Consider the following 18,285-nt stretch of genomic DNA (forward strand, 5'->3'; position numbering starts at 1 on the left):
ATTTTATTGGGGACCTGGGGGAGGAAACAGCATTGGGGAATCGGGGAAGGGGAACAGACAAGTTGCTGTCCTTTTGTTCTTCAGTCTAGTTGTGGAGGACGTCGCTTCACAGGCCCATGTTGGTATTATCATTGCGCTCTTCCTGGTTGAGGCAGATCGGTCACTGGCCACTGGACAGCCACTCACGGTGGCTCACGGCAGCTCATGAAAGCGCACGCCAGCTGCCAGCCAGCCCCACTGCAGCCTACGCCGTCGCTGGCGACTCATGGCAGCCCAGCTCCAGGTCGAGCTGTTGTTCACCATCTTAGCTGTACAGGGCGCAGAGTCACTAGCCCTCATGTGGGATCTGAACAGGGGACCTGCTGCTTAGAGCTGGCATCCCAAGCCACCTCCTAATCACCGTGCCACTCGGCCGGCCTTCTACATCACTTTGAGTTGTTTTCCCTTTGCTTCATCTTTCTCACATACTTAATTACTGAATTTTGTGTGTCTTTACAAGTCCCTTTACACCCTTTCTTTGAAATGAAGTAGAACATTAGCGTATTTCTCACTGTAAATATATTTGTATACTTTTACCTAACAACATCTAAAATCCTGGTTAACATGAACCTACTTCTATGAGACAACTTAGTTTCACAGTGACGCCATGCATCTGTGTCTGCAGAACTAAGGACTGGACCCTGGACTGTGAGGTCTGGCCCAATCCTAACAGGCATTCTGAGTGTCTTTAGTTGCACTGTTGTGGCTGTCTCAATGCTCTGAATCGATTCCAAATGTTTTCCTTTTGTGGTCATTTTGACTTTGGGGAAGAGCCAGAAGTCGCACGGTGCCAGATCCAGTGACTAAGGTGGATGAGGACACATCGTAATGTTTTTATTTGACAGAAAATGCCGTACCAGAAGCGATATGTGTGACATGGAGCGTTGTCATGATGGAGGATGAAGTAAAGGCATGAAAGTGGACTTCCAAAACTACTTCAGAAAGTGGCAAGGACGATGAGATAAGTGTGTTTGAAGCTGGGGGGGAGGGGGATATTTTGAGGGGGATTAATGGCAATGTGTCTTTTACTGTAATGAATTTTTTCTACTGTAATACATTTTTTTATTTAAACATTTACCATATCTTTTGATCACACCTCACATATCCTTTTTTAATACTATTGGAAATGTTCCTGACATCTCACTTGAATACTAAATCAAAAGATAATTTAAGTTGAAGGGACAGAGTGTAATATGTCTAATGGGGAAGGAACATAGAAGAAAACAGAAACAGCTACTATACAACTAGTCCTTACCCTGAGCCAGTTACTGTGGTAAGGATTCTATATACAATACATTATTTACATGTTATGGTCTCTCTGTGCACTTAATTCCCAGAGCAATCATTTAAAGAGCACGACCACTCTTCCTTAAATAGGAAAAAACCAAAGCATAGAGAGACTAAGTGACATGCAGAGATTACAGAGCTAGCAATTGGCAGGGCCAGGATGTAAATTCAGGACTACAACTTGAAAGCCACTGAACGTAACAGGCTTTCATTCACCACGTCAAAAACACTCGGTACTTTCCAGTGATTTCTTTCTTTCTTTTTTTGGTATACTAAAAAGATACTGAGTTATGAAAGGATATTTAATATCCAACTGCTTATCCTACTGCCCACTTCCATAGAAGACGCAGAAATGAGCTCTCCCCTCTGACATCTGTCCTAGCCCATGAGGACAGAGCTAACCTGAGGCCCCCGCTTCTTCTAGGACATTACTCTTCCCGCTCATGCTAACAGGACCACATCAGCTTTGCTGACAGAAACAATATCACTCTTACAAAAGGACATTCATTGTCTCACAACATAATATCTTTTCCTTCCGCTGGGCCTTTATGTACTAGCTCCCCTTCTAGAACACTTTGAGCAATTCTAAAGGAGTATCAAATTAATATCCTTTTTTCAAGATGTGACATTTAGAATACATACCACCCAATTTAACACTTACATAGTTATTGCCAACTGCTGTTCCACATCTGGTACCTTCAACTAACTTTGAGGAGAGATTCTATATGGAAAACACCAATGGTTGCTTTACCCTAGAGTCACTCCGACTTCTTCCTTGCTAATGGAACCTTAATTTTGTTTGGTGTGGTAAAGTGCCTAATTCCACGGAATGAATCATGATGGTTCTAACCAGTGAGTAATCCCATTCCTCTTTGTCAATGGTCAGTGTAAGTCTGAGCATGTAACCATTTCTGGCCAGTGATATAAGAGGGAGTCTAGTGATAGGGTTCTAGGAAAATTATCCTCCCAGATACAAGAAAGAGCAACAAAAGCAGATCCTTTCTTGTACCCTTGCTTCCTCCTTCCCACTTGGCACTCTATCCTACTAAAAACCATGAATGATGATAACACCAATGCTTAATGGTAGTATGGAAAGAGCTAGTTCCTCCTGTGTCATTCTACTTCTCTGAGTTAATTCTCTGCCCACCTAAAGAGCCAAGGAATTGCCTGAATACCAAAATATAGGTATACTGTTAAATTTCACCTGATTTTTCATATTATGAACACATGTGTTTATCTGGTTTATAATCCTGTAATTAGAATCATGGAGAAAAAAACCCATCAGTAATGAAGAGAACAAATTACTAATCATAGCAAAATGCCGTACTTTTTTTAAAATCAAAGAACATTCAAAAGAGCCAGAGAACATATAAGACAGAACTTGAAATGACAAGATTCTAAAAAGAAGTGAAACAGGCGTATCGATAAATAGTCTCAACCATGTTTTACCCTTGAGCCATTTCCTAATTCGTTAAGTACAGTGACTAAGAGGCAAAAATGAGAGTGAAGGTCGACAGCTTTTGGCAGTCTCATGAGACCAAGGAGACAAAATCTAAGGCTCAAGACCACCGGGGTAATGAAGATTTGTAAGGGCCAATATCCTGGAGAAAAGAGACTGAACAGTTTATTCTATGCTTTTCCCCTAAAAAATATTATCGTCCCTAGACTTCATGAGAAGCTGAGAAACTAAGGAAAAAACTGGTCCCGAGACTAAAATGACAAGCAGAGCTATCAGCAGTCTCAAAATCCCAGGGAGAGAAAAACTGGATTTCAGTGCACACCAAAAAGAAGGAGTCTTGGTAAACACAAGAGGCTTTCTACTAAAATCCTCAAGGGCCATGCCCTAAAAATAAAGTGAGCCAAAAATCGACTAACTCTCAGAAAATCTGAAACCATGCTGCAAATTCTCTCAATCTTTGATGACATAGATGTAAGTTGCTTGTACACTACCTGTCTGCCAAGGACAAGAAAAATAAACACACTATAATAAAGATACCATCATCCAGAACATCTATAACTTTTCGTATACAATAACCACCAATCAAAAATTACAAAGCCCACCTGGAATCAGGACCAAAAGATTCTAAACCAAAGGGAAAACAGGCAATATACAAAGACTCACAGATGTTCCAAATATTAAAATACTCAGCCATGAACTTTAAACAAGTAATTAATATGCTCAAAAAAAGGCACATAGAGAATTTCTCCCAAAGTGTAGAAATCTATAAAAAAGTAATAATAATAAAATGGAAATTCTTTGGCTGAAATATAATGGATCAAAACTTGATAGCAAACAATGAGATCCCACTATACAGTTATTGCTAGAACTAAAATCCAAGATCCTGACAACAAATACCAAATGCTGGCATATATGTGGATCAACAGGAAGTCTCATTCACTCCTGGGTGGAATGCAAAATGGTACAGCCACTTTGAAAGACAGTTTGTCAGTTTCTTACAAAACTAAATATACTCTTAACACATTATCCAGCTATTGTGTCTCTTGGTATTGATCCAAATAAGTTGAAATATCCAAATGAAAAGAAAAAAAAATTTAAAAATACAGAAAACAGCACAGGAAACACAAGAGTCTCAGTGAAGAGATGTAATTTGAGTCCTAAAACTAAAGGGAGGAGAGAATGGTAAGAACAATATTTGAGCATACAATGGTCAACATTATCCAAAGATGAAAAAAAAAATCGTCACAATTCAGGAAACTCTAATAACCCCAGCCAGGATAAATACAAGGAAAATCACACTTAGACAAACCCTGGTTAAGTTTCTGAAAACCAAAGACAAAGAAAAAATTCTTAAAGTCAGAAGAGAAAAAATAAGATGGATAGCTGACTTTTCAACAGAAATAACAGAAGGCAAATGACACAAAATTACATCTTTAAAGTGTTCAGAGAAGATAACTAAAAATCTGGAATATAGCTGTAAAAATATTCAAACATAAAGGCAAAACAAAGAGTCTTACAAAAGTTGAGTGAACTTATTGCTAGCAGATGGTAATTTAAAAATATACAAATCAGAGTTCTTCAGGCAAAAAGATAACAATCCCAGACAGAAACCTGAAAATGCACTATAGAATGAAGAACAACAGAAAAAGTGGAGATGCAGCTAAATCTAAATAGATAGTGATATAAAACAACGATAAAAATGTCTTGAGAAGTTTAACATATGAAGAATTAAAATAGACAAAAAGAATGGCACAAAATGCAGGAGAGGGATTAAAAAATGGTAAAATACCCTTAAAGCCTTACGTTTTCCATGAAGTGGTAAAAGTACTAATTCATAGTATAATTAATAAGTCAAGAGTGCATGTTATAATCTCTAGAGTAACCCATCAAACAAAATATGAGAGAAAGCATAATAACACAGAATTGGGGTGGGGTGCTAGGAAAAAAGAGAGAGAAAAGAACAGCTGTGACAAATAGCAAGACAGTAGATTTGAACCCAAATATATTGGTGATTACATTAAATTTAAATGGAGTACATGTCAATAAAAGACTAACGTGAAAAACAAAACTCATATATATGCTGGGCTTTGGCATCAGGATAGACAAATATTTCAATGTTACATAGTAGAAAGTCGAGAAATGGACATACAGAAATACATCCACTTGATAGATGACAAAGATGTCACTGCAGTACACTGGAGAATGGAAGGTTTTTTTCCATAAATAATGCTGGGTAAACTACCCATAGGGAAAAAAATGAATTTGAAGCCTTAACTGAGATCACATACAAAAATCAATTGCAAGTAGATCATAAATCGAAGTGTGGAAACACAAAAAAGAAAACTTCTAAAGGAAAATGGGAAAATATCTTCAAGACTCTGAATTATGGGAAAATATCTTAAAACAAAACAAAACGAAACAAAGAATAAAGGAAAAGATGGACTAGATTTCATTAGAATTGATGACATTTTCATCAAAAGGTGCCAGGAAGAGAGTGAAAAGGGATACTACAAAGTGGAGAAATTTGCAATACATATATCTGACAAAGAACTCATAATCAGAATGCATAAAGAACTCTTAAAACATAGGCATAAAGACTGAACAAATACTTCAAAAGAGGTAATCTAAAAAGCCAATAAACATACAAAAAGGTATTTAAACTCATAAGCCATCAGACAAATGTAAATTAAAACCAAAATTCAAGACTACTGCATGCATCCACACTAGAATAGCCAAAATTTTAAAAACTGATAATATCATGTATTGGTGAAGACGTGGGGCAACTAGAACTCTCATACATGGTAGAATCTGCATGATCCAACCACTTTGGAAGCCTCTTTGACAGTGTCTGGTAGCACTGAGATCCATACTTTGTCATCTAAGAATTCCATTTCAAGACATAAAAGCCACTGAATTGTGTACATAATGTGCACTAAAACACATGTCCATGACAATTCACAGCAGCACTATTAATAGCCAAAATATGAAAGAAAAAAAACCTAAATATCAACACTATATCATCAATAGAATAGATAAATTGCAGCATATTTACATAATGGGATACTACATGGTAATGAAAATAAACTAACTTCTGCTATGTTTGACAACGCAAATGAATCTCAAAACATAAGTAAATGACACCAGACACAAAAGAATATACATAGTGTAATTCCATTTATATAAAGTTTGAATACCTGCAAAACTAATCTGTAATAATAGAAATCAAAACAATAGTTATCTTTGAAACTGGACAGCTGAACAAGGAAGGATTCTGGGGAAAACTGATAATGTTTTATTTTTTGATTGAGGGGTAGTTTATGAGTGTGTTCACTGTAGAAATTCATCAATTTTCACACTTGTGATTTGATGATTGTTGTGATAGTTAATTTTATGTGTCAACCTGACTGGGCTAAGCGATGCCCAGATAGCTGGTAAAAATTATTTCTGTGTGTGTGTGTCTGTGAGGGGTCTTTCCAGAAGGGATTAGCATTTGAATCGGTAGACTGAAAAAAGAAAATGCCCTCAACAATGAAAATGATCATCCTCCAATCACTTGAGGGTCTGAATAGAACAAAAAAACAGAGAGGAAAGGTGAATTTGCTCTCTGCCTGAGCCAGGTGGGGCATCTATCATCTGACCTCGGACATAGATTCTCCCGGATCTGGGGCCGTCAGACTCAGACGGGGACTTATGCCATTGGTTCCCCTGATTCTCAGGCCTTTGGGTTTGGACTAGAACTACACCACCAATATTCCTGGCCCCCCAATTTGCAGATGGCAAGTCGTGGGACTTCTCAGCCTCCACAATCATGAAAGCCAATCCTTCATAGAAAAAAAATCTCTTCCTATATTTCAATATATATCCTATTAGTTCTGTTTCTCTGAGAACTCCAATAACTGTTGTATAACACTCTGAGTTATGTTATATTTCAATTTTAAAGTTTATCCAAATACGAGGTTTTCTTTTGGGGATAATGAAAATGTTTGGAATTAGATATAAGCAGTACTTGCACAACATGGTGAATGTGCTAAATGCCACTTGAAATATGGTTACGTTTATGTGAATCACCTCAATTAAAAAAGTTACCCAAAAATGCAACCTCAATAAAACACTGTCTATATTGATTAGTAGATATCCATAACTATAAATAGTAAAAGAGTTGCAATGCCAAACTTACCAACTACTGTGTCACCATCTAACAAATTGTCATCTTCAGAAGTTTGAAAGTCCATAATAACACCTGCTCCATCTAAAAGCTCCTCATCACTGCTCGCGCTTGTTATGCTGTTGTAGCTGTTTCTATAGTAGCCTCTATGAAACAGCTGCTCAGACTCCATTGAGCTGGCTGGTTATCTGAAAAAGGGGGGAAAATGGTATTAAAAATTTCCACACATAATAAAAATAATCTACTTTAACAGGACAAAAGGAAACTTTTGATCTCAATATTTTTTTAAAAACAATACTGAATTCATTCACTGTAATGATAGCTAAACATCTATTATGTTAAGTCTTTTGGGATGATTTAATAATTCTATTCTCACTGTGCAGCTATAAAAAAATGAAGACTTTCTTCAAGATCAATTATTAAGTTAAAGAAAAAAGTATAAAGAATTGTTCAGAGTATACTATATGTGGGGTTTTATTTCCCCAAAAAGAGTGGGGGGGATACAGTGTATAATGGCTTGTGCACGTATAGGCTATCTCTGGAGGGATTTCCAAGAAAATTGTCCACAGGAGAAAGGAACAAGATGGCTGAAGTACCAGGTCTGACCGTGAAGCTGTTTGTCCCTTTTGGATATGTTAGCAGGTGCAGTTACTAATTTTAAATACTGTAATTTAAATTTTAATATTAATTTTATTCTCCTTTCATCATTTAAAAATTAAAAATTTCAGAGCCCATGGTCAAATATCAGCCATGGAAAATACGATAATAGATAACAATTTTCATTTTTTCAAAGTAGATAAGACCAAATAAGCATAGGTTTTTTTCAATGCTGTTATTCTCTAACTTTAAAATCTGTATTATTCCAAAATAGTTTGATTTTTAAAAATATATCTACCTACTTGCTCAGCATCAAAATGAGGGTTCGACACAAATGTGGTTAGACATTAGCAATAAACTTGAAAGGTTTGTGTGGGGGACTTGAAAGATAGCCATAAAAGTAGTGAAACCAGTAAGCCTTGTAAAACAAGACTTACTAGATATGTCTTAATAAGCACATACAGAAAATAAAAGATGAATGGAGCTAAGTGTAGTCCAATTCTAGTGCTGAATTCTAGTACTAAAGACTTGAAGACAATCTCTTGTCTTCAATAAATGAGCCTTCACCACATGGAAAAATAACCTCAAAGAGCTATAATAATCTAGAATTATTTGTAAAGTTTTTATACTTTTTTAGAAAAATAAGACATTACTGTTTTTAACAGATTTATTACATAAACTTCCTAACTCAAAGACCACTTAAGAGAAATTCTGAGAGTTCCTTGAGAACATGTCCCTGTTCTCAGCATCTGACATAGTGACTGGTATATAATATATGGATAAAAAATGTCAAATGTCAAATTGTTTATTCAATGAGGTAAAAAATAAAAATGTATTCAGCTTTCAATAAATACTCTCTACAACAGTATTAATCTTGTCTTGGGAGAATAACCAAAAAGTAGCACATAAATTACAAAAAAAAAAAATGTAATATGTACTGCATTGCAACTTTATTAATGTTTTATAGTTACCCCTACCAAAGATGGCCCATTGTAACATACTGAGATTTGTTAGAAGATACTAAGGTAAAAGTTTTATATTTAAGGTAAATGTTAAAATAGAATAGTATGAAAACAACTGAGTTCATGCTAAAAACTCTGCAATGTCCATGGAGGCAATCGAATGAAATACTGTGGCTCTCGAGTAGATAACCAAAGGGTTAAAAAAAAAAAGCATTAATAATTCAAGAATCATTTTCATTTTTATATATCAAAGCATGTATGCTAAGATTTTTGCAAAGAACACAGGCATTCTATTCTTCACTTCTTTACATGATAATCAGACTAGAAGGGCTTAATTCATATAAGAGACATCAATAAAATTACACATCACTGAGAAATCTCTCTAAAATAATGAAAACTTTCTGTTTACTAGAATCTCAGTCAGCAAGTTCCAAAATATCTCCTCTATTCTATCCCCAAACGTCCCTCAAAAACCATAAGTGTTAACTAGTAACTTAACTCTTCAAAATATTTAAAAAACTTAATTTCACTAACACCTCTGAGACAGCTACACTCTACACCTTTACAACAAGAGCAACCAACCCTGTTTCAAAAGTTTATTAAACTCAGGCCTGTGTGGGTTACTATTTCTATAAATTCTATAATTTAAAAAAAAAACACTTTTTTTTTTATTAATGCAGAAACCTTATAGAGCCAATAGTTTTGAAACATGACTAGTCCAAATTGAGATGTGTTTTAAGGTAAAACACCTACTGGGTTTCTAAGACTTTATAAGAAAAAATATCAAACATTAATTATATTGATTCTATGTTGAAGAAATTCTTTAGATATATTAGGCTACATAAAATATAGTATTAAAATTCTTACCATTTTCTTTTGACCTTTTAAATACGGCTAATAAGAAATTTAAAATTACATATGTGGCTTGTGTTTTCAACACAATTTTTTTTTTTTTTTGTTTAAGTCATCCTGCCACCTGTTGGCAGCTCAGCAGCTGCTCAGCTCAGGCCAGGCCTCGAACCACTGTTGCTCAGAGCTCACACTCTTTGTTTGTTTGTTTTTTAGAGGGCAGCGTCACTGGCCCTCACATGTGGGATCCGAACCAGGGCCGTCTGGCATCCCAAGCCAGTTCTTAACCTTTGCGCCACTCGGTTGGCCCGTGAGCTTACACTCTTGAGAGAGCTCTTAACCAACTGAGCCACTCGGCTGGCCCTTCAACACAAACTTTTTATTGAACAGCATTGCTATATTCAAAATTCTATAGTAGCATAAAGTTAGCACAAAGAAATCTGGATACCAGTGCTAAATCTTTTTAGGTTCTAAATTCAATTCCCAGGCTTGCCCACAAAAGGCTAGTTAAACCATAATATGACAGCTGAAATTCTGTATCTTAAGAAAAAATGAAAACAGTATCAAAAAGTCACTTTTTCCTTTTTTATTGTCAAAAAAATATATTTAAAACCATCTCAAAACACTGTAACAGACACACAGTAGCTTCCAGATATATTCCTGCAGAGTTATGAAGATTAGCGATAATCTGTAATGTCTCCAGGGATAAAGCCTGATTTATTGCAGTAAGTTCCTAAATGAGCTGTGTAGAATCACCTTGACCCTCTCTAACCTGATCTCTGCAGAGCAGCCAGCATGGTCTTTTCTAAAAGCAAGTCTGATCAGTAATCTCTCCCCACTTCATGAATTAAAGTCTTAATCATTTCTCACCACCCTTAGAAGACTAACATAGCAGACAAAGCCCTATGCAGCCTGGGCCTCTACCTCATTCTCCAGCCTCATTATGTGGTGTGTACTTCTTACAGTGGTACTCCTGACTCATCTTCTTCCTCTCAATCCTACCAGGCTCTTTCCTGCCTCCTGCCCCAGTGCCTTTATTGCTCCCTCAGCCCAGAACATGCCCTCTCCTCTTCAACTAATCAATTCTCTTACTCATTCTTCAGATCTCACATCAAGTTACGTACGTATGTATGTATGTATGTATGTATGCATGTATTTAACAAATTCTTAAACAGAGTTTACTCTATGTTAGGCACTATCCTAAGCATGTTACAAATTAACTCATTTAATATTTGTATTAAATACAAACATAATTCTAAAGCTTAGGTGCTATTATCCCCATTTAACAGATGAGAAACTGAGACACAAAGAGCTTACATTACTTGTCCAAAGTCATGCAGCTGGTAAGGAAAGCCTCTGTTGACCTACTTACTACCTGGGCAAATCTTTCCTGACTAGGTCAAATTTTCATTGTTAGTTTTTACATCTCTCCTTTTCTCCTTTTTGGCACTTATCACAGATGTAATATTATACTTATTTATGTGATGATTAATGTCCACCTTCCCTTCTAGAATGTATCATGAGGTTTGGCACTTTGTCAATTTTTGCTTAACATCACACATTCAATGGTTAGTATAGTACCTGGCACATAATACTCGTATGTGTTCGATTTTTTTCTAATTGAACTTTTTGAGATAATTGTGATTTCTTATGCAGTTGTAATACATAATACAGAGATCCTGTACCCTTTACTCAGAAACCAATGGTAACTTGTAAAACTATATAGTACAATATCACAATCAGGATACTGCCATTGTTACAGTCAAGATACAGGACACTTCCAGCACCACGAGGATCCCTCCTATTGCCTTTCATAGTCACACCCACATTCTTCCTGCCCGCTCCAAACCCCATTTCCTTAACCCCTGACAATGCATAATCTGTTTTCTATTTCTATATATATGCCATTTGAAGAATGTAATATCAATGGAATCATAAAGTATGTTATTTTATGGGATTAGCTCTTTGCACTCAGCATAATTCTCTAGAGATTCATCCAGGTTTTTTGTATGTAACAGAAGCTGTTTCCTTTTATTGGTGAGTAGTATTCCACAATATGGGTGTACCGCAGTTTGTTTAGCCATTCACCCAGTGAAGAATATCTAGCTCTTATCTAGGTTTTGGCTATTATGAATAAAGCTGCTGTAAATATCCATGTACAGGTTTTGGGGGTTTTTTGTATGTGAATTTACATCTTCTTTTCTTTGAGGTAAAAGCCAAGCAGTGCAATAGGTGGGTCATATGGTGACTGCATTTTTAGTTTTTTTAAGAAACTGCCAATTACATTCCCATTTTACATTCCAACCAACAATATACAGGTGATCCAGTTTCTCCATATCCCTACCAGCACTCAGTGTTGTCAATATTTTTTATTTGAGCCATTCTGATAGGTGTACAGTGATGAATCATTTTTTTAATTTGCATTTCCCTAATGGATAATAATGTTTAACACCTTTTCATTTGCTTACTTGCTACCTTTATATTCTTTTCAGTGAAATGACTTTATATCTTTTGCCTATTTTCTAACTGGATTGCTTATTTACTGCTGTTTTATATTTTAGGATATATATTCTAGATACTAGAGTCCTTTGTCAGATATGTTGTTTGTAAATATTCTCTCACATTCTGTAGCTTCCTTTTAACAGGCTCTATCACAAAGCAAAAATATTTAGTTTTGGTGAAGTTCAATTTATCAATTATTCTTTTATGGACTATACTTTCAGGGTCAAATCTAAATTACCCACCTCCCAAAGATTTTCCTCTAAATTTATTTCCAAAAGTTTTATAGTTTTACATTTAAGTCTGTGATCCACTTTGAGAGAACTTTTGTATAAGGTGTAAAACATAGGTTGAGGGTTTTTTTGGGGGGGCGGGGGTTCTATCAAAAATGAGTTGGGCATATTTGTCTGGGTCTATTTCAGAATTCTGTTCTGTTTATCTATGTGTCTATACCTACTGTTGCTACAGCAATACCACACTCTTGATTACTGTAGCTCTATAATAAGTTTTGAAATTGAATAGATTGATTTCTCACTTCTTATTTTTCAAAACTGTTTTAGCTATTCTAGTTCCTTCGCCTTTCTGGGTCCATTAATATTTATAGTATGAATGAATAACAAATGCATAACAAATGACTGGTACATCTCTACTTGGATGTTGGATGTTATATGGGAATTCAAATTCAACACTACCTAAACTGAATGAATATTTGCCCCAAACTTATTTGTGCTCCTACCCTCAGTATATGAGTTTACAGGATCACCATCTACCCAGTAGCCAAAGTTAGTTTTCAGAATCACTTATTAATTTATTCAACAAGCATTTACCAAGCATCTAGCATATACCAGGTACAAAGCCACAAGCTGAGGTAATGGACAAGATATGGTCCCTATTCCCAAGGCAGTGACGGTGAAAGACATACATATAACTACATATTTATGATAAGTAAGTACCACAGGAGAGGTATATACACAAGTTATTTGATAACACTGAAAAAAATAAGCATACTGCCTGGGAAAGTCTGTGAACATTTAGTAACAAAGGGAAGATTTTAGCTGAGTGTTGAATAATTAGAATGAGTTAATTAGGCTAACTATGAGGTAAAAAGTCAATACAGGCAAAAAAAAATGAACAAAACAGAGCAGCATACTAACAAGTTCTGCTTAGGTGGTTTATGAAAGAGGTAGGGGACTAGAGGTTAGCTGGAGAGGTGAACATAGGCAAGATGAAGGAAGGGGCTCATATGTCATGCTAAGGAACTTACATATTTACTCATTTATGCACATGGGAGACATTAAGCGTTTTAGGAGAGAACCCACAAGATCAGATGTGAATTTTTGCAGGCCAATGTGGCGTGTGAAATATAGATTAGAAAGGCAAGAAACTGAAAGACTTAAAGACAGGGAGAGGAGTTAGTGACCCTTATCCTAGCAGACCCTTGCACAGTTCTAAATATAAGATAGCAAAGGCATACTGAACTAAGACATAGCAATATGGAAGAGTATTAAGAGTCTTGGGAAATATTTAGAAGGATGTGGTAACTAATAAAATGTGGGGAATGGTGAAGAAGAAATCTAAGACAGCTGCTAATTTTCTGACTTGACAAGTAGTTCAGAACAGTTGGAAGAAACAAATTTTAGTCTCCAACACCTTTAGGACTCAAGACCGGAGTGTCTTTCCCACTGTAGAATTATACATCCAGGCTTTCGTCCTATTCAAGGCCAGACTACAAGGTAGGGAATGTGCCTTCAGTACACCAATCTAGCCACCAAACTGCACATACTAAGCAGAGTACACCACCCAGAACTGAGGAGAAGGGAGGTCGAGGAGCAGAAATAGGAAGGCCCTGGAAATGGGTAGATAAGGACTGATAGTCTGAGGCAGTACATTAATGTTTCACAGCTCCCAACAAAGTATTGCCTTTCTCATAAAGAAGACTATTTAGGGTTGAGGATCACGGCTAAGTGTCAAAGATATGTCCATCAGCTATCTGCCAGCCAATAAGCCGACAGAAAAGTAGGAAGGATCTAAGTAAAAGAAGAAATGAAAATCCCAAATGTTAGCAACTAGAGAGATAGACAAAAGTCTCAAGAGCAATAACAGCTGGGAAGTGAAACTGACTGATCTAGCCCTTTGTGTGTAAGGAGAATTTTCATAGTAATATTTTAAGAACTGTATGTGCTAAGTACCGGTCAAAGATTAAAATGTGACAGTAAATTTCAACATAATCACTTATTCATTTACTAATATTTATAGAACAGTTACTAATGTGCCAAAAATTGTAAAAAATAGAAATGTAAATTTTATTGATTAATGATATATTGGTATAGGACTAACAGCTTTCAGTACACTTCAGTATAAATTACTTTATATATACTGTCATTAAAAGAGATGCAATATTTTTCTATAAATTACTATTCATATAATAAAAGGCAATACATGACAGATGTCACAGAAGACACAAGAACTGTTATAAGAGCTCAGAGAAAAGACCACATTCCCCTCTAATTGATTATGAGAAACCTTCTTTGGAAGAGACATACTCAAGCTGGACTTTAAAAGTTAAGTGGGATTTTATGGGGCAGAGATGGGAGAAGAGGTTAACCGAAGCAAAAGTATTGTCATGAATCAAACTATGGAGCCAAGAAGGCAACAAATACATTTGGGGATGAGTATGTGCACTGAACACAAATCCAGTAGAAAAGTTCCATGGTCAAACAAGCATGAGTCATAGAACTATAATGGCTATTAAATAGCGTAAGAAAGGTTCTTGAAAAAGCCTTAAACATTAACTACGTAAGCAAAATTTATGAAAAGTTTCTCAAATTTGTTTTACCGGGGGAATGACCCTTCCATCCCATATAACATCATGAAACTTAGACTGGCACATTATGGTAGTAAGAAAGAATTTATTCTGATACCAATTGTCAACCCATACAAGATATGACAATAATTAAACTGCTGTCTCCCAAAAGTAATATCACTTGATGTTTTGTACTTAATGTTCATTAAGTTAGCTGCATGTCCAAATTACTATGCCTTATATATTTTTCTTCAAAAAAGTATGAAATAGATAACCTGATAGAGGAAATAGCTGTCTACTCTGAAGAAAATTTCCTAGATTCATAAAAATTTTTAGAGCTATTCAAAAGTTAAATGCTAGATGATTTAAACACATACACACACACACACACACACACACACACACACACAAATACAAGGCTCAGATTGTAACAAGGAAGGAAGGTAAGTAAAATCCAACAAAAAGATGCTGTCGAAGACTTACACTTTGAAAACTCAAATAATTTTCATGATTTTACAAGACAAACTTTTCAACTACCTCCCATAAGGACAACAAATATACTTATTTAACTTGGTTCCAGTCAAAGTTGCAGATCAAATCTCTTTATATTTCAGCAAAGCAAATGGGCAGTTTCCCCACATGGGTTCCTCTTCCATTTTATACTTAACTCAGGAAACTTTATCTTTAAGAATCAAAATAAATCATAACTATAATGCTTACATACATATGTAAATGTGCATATGAAAAAAACACCAAAAAAGAGTTTAGTAGAGTAGTAGGATAAGAGTTTTAAAGAAGAAACAAAAAAACGACTTTCCAGAGTTGTTGTAATTTTATATTACTTTTATAATTTAAAAATATATGAATCTGTGGTGCCATTTCTCTCATCCTGTCTTTTCTTTCAGCATTTTGACTAGTTTTACTTGCAATATAGTGCAGCCACTGAGAGCAACAGCTCTGAAATCATACTGCCAGGCTTTAGTCTCAGTTCTGACACTTACTGAGACCTGTGGCAAGTTAATTAAATCCTCTATGCTTCAGTTTCTACATGTGTAATGGAAAAACTGTTAAGTACTTAATTCATGAAGTTGGTGTGAGAATTGAGACAATCCACAAAAAAAAAAACCACTGAAAAGATTATGAACCATAGAATTCATTCAATAAATATTAACACTTATTATGTCATATATACTGGGGGTGACAATGTATACAAGTAGACACTTCGGTTAACGTTGCTCAAGCAGTAGTTTGTCATAATCTGAAGTGTTTGGACACTGTTGGTAACCACTTTGAGCACCTCTTGTAATTGCAGAAGTCAAACGTGACTTGTATTCATCTTTTGTTATCGGTATATATTGAGTATTACAATTTTAATACAGTTTTCCTTTCTTAAAATGTGATACATTTTTTTGGCACCCTTTGTATTTTAGATCCCTGCTGACAAGTTTGACGAAACTTAGCTGAAACTTCTACAAAGCAGTGATAGTGGCCAAACCCCACAGGATATTGCTTTGATATCTGACCCACCACAGAGATCAAATCTGGCTTCCTGAGAGGTCCAAAAATTATTACCAACATGTCACAACAGGAAATGGAAAGCCTATCACCAACATGACTTGGAAAATAGCCAATTTACTAACATAAAATCATAACCTCAGCAAATCTGTTTCTCTGAACTGTATATATACAAAACCTGGTTACATATTTACATTCCTAATGAGCTATGTAAGATTGAAAACACATGCTAAATCATAATTTCCAAGTAAAGATGGTGGTACTAAACATTCATATTTACCTCTTAAACAAAATAATTTGACCCATTTTTCAAGTAAAGAATCAAAAAGTCTTTAAATTACTAGACATGTAACATCATAGTCACATCATAAGGTATAAAAATGTAGAATCGCTATGTTGTACACCTGAAACTAATATAATATTGTATGTCAACTATAAAAAAAAACACAAAGTCTTGGAAGGGTAGGGGAGGTAAGAGTGTGGGAATGAGATGAAATTTGTCATGTATTCTGCCAAAATTGGCTGTTCTTATTAACCAGAGGCTGTAAAAGCATATTCAATTTTAGAAATTATCTGTAGATCACAAACCTTGTTTTTTAGCCATTTTATGCAATCAGCAGCAGCACCTTTTAAGATGCGAATCAACAATATATACATTAGCATTTTAACTCCTATATGTACTCGGTCTACACAGGTAGGTAGTATTTTGTAGTTACAAAGACACTCAAAATTGACATTAGTTAAATTATTTCCAAACCAAAATAAGAAAAAAAATCTTCTAAATTAACTATTTGGGGATGAAAACAAAAGCATTTATGGAAAGATTCAACAATCAATGACACAAGCCACAATGATGCTGCAGTAACGGAATTGCAAAGTTCAAAAAAGTTTATAGTTTGCAGCAATGCACTTTTGAATCACGAAAAAAATTGGTATGGTCACTATTATCATAATTATGCATAATGTATATGTAATTACCTTCTATGTGCTCCAGTTTTAAAATGCTACACAAATAAAGGATATTATAGGCCAAGTTAATTTCAGAGATTCTAAGGTAGCTTCTGGTCCAAATTTGAGGTCAAAACACAAATGTAATGTATGCACATAAACTGTCTTGATATACACATAACTCTAAGCTAAAGAAAGAAAGCCTAAATATTTACTTTAAATTTGGGCAAATGTAGCGAAAGTCAAACCCACTCTCTGAGTTCAATTGCAATCTGTTCCTGAAACCTACTTCCATTCTATTCAGAGGTCCTTCGATGGTTCCTGAAGAAAACAGGTGAAAACTTAAAGAACATTCGAGGGTATATACCTAATCAGGGTGAATTTGACATCATGTAGGTAAATCTGTTGTAAGATAAACGAAGATGACAGCCCTGGCATCACTGCTGACCCAAAATCAGTGAACATGACAGCTAACGAATCTTCACTCATAAAACGCAACTCACCTTGCAGCTCAGAGGCATAGCAAAATCGGTGGCTGTTTTCCGTGCTGCCTTTGGATTCTGCATCTGTTTCAAACCTAAAACCTAGCTACCCTGGGAGCTACGCTTGAAGCAGCTTGACCCACAACGGAAGCGATCGCAATGTAAAAGACACCTGGGGTTTTCTACTGAAGAGGTTACGGAATTTTGCCAGGTGGCACTTTGTTGATCCTCCTTCAAACACAGGAGCAGCATTAAATCCGCTTGCTTTGGGCCCTAGAGTCAACCTGCTTCTACACAAAATTGAAAATAACAATCTCCAACCTCACTTCCCTCTTAAAAGACTAAAACTGATCCATGTTCTAACTAGGGAATGAAGTAGAAGGGCTTTCAACCCACCGCACCCTGCTTCCTCATCACGCAGCCCGATTCCGGCAGCGGGCGAACTTGGGCTACGAAAAAGAAGCTGTAGGTTCCGGACCAGACCCACCCCGACCCACGGAAAGGGAAGAAAAGCAGAAGGAATCCGGAGTCCGACAGGTGCAACGACGCGTGACGTCACCGCGTAGACGTGAACGGCCGCTCAGCGTCCGGGCGCCCCAACACCGCCTCCTCGGGCCGCGTCTGCGCCTATTGGGCAATGTGGAAACAGTGGGCGGGCCGGGGCTGAAGCGCCGGGAGGA

At 36.1% G+C, this 18,285-nt stretch overlaps 1 protein-coding gene across 2 annotated transcripts in view; it reads right to left on the reverse strand.

The window, feature by feature from the left end:
- The window catches only part of CLCN3 (Cl-/H+ antiporter 3), a 77,732-nt gene extending 59,572 nt beyond the window's left edge, over positions 1 to 18,160 (reverse strand). For both annotated transcript variants that reach the window (XM_019665507.1, XM_019665505.1), the window contains exons 1-2: positions 17,627 to 18,160; positions 6,963 to 7,138 (exon numbers count right to left, since the gene is read on the reverse strand). In XM_019665507.1, coding sequence (XP_019521052.1) covers positions 6,963 to 7,122 — 160 coding nt within the window. In that variant the 5' untranslated portion in view covers positions 7,123 to 7,138; positions 17,627 to 18,160. The remainder of the gene's footprint in view (positions 1 to 6,962; positions 7,139 to 17,626) is intronic.
- Between the last annotated feature and the right edge of the window lie 125 nt (positions 18,161 to 18,285).

The sequence above is a fragment of the Hipposideros armiger genome, unplaced genomic scaffold, assembly GCF_001890085.2.
Source record: "Hipposideros armiger isolate ML-2016 unplaced genomic scaffold, ASM189008v1 scaffold_444, whole genome shotgun sequence".
NCBI classification, from domain to species: Eukaryota; Metazoa; Chordata; class Mammalia; order Chiroptera; family Hipposideridae; genus Hipposideros; species Hipposideros armiger.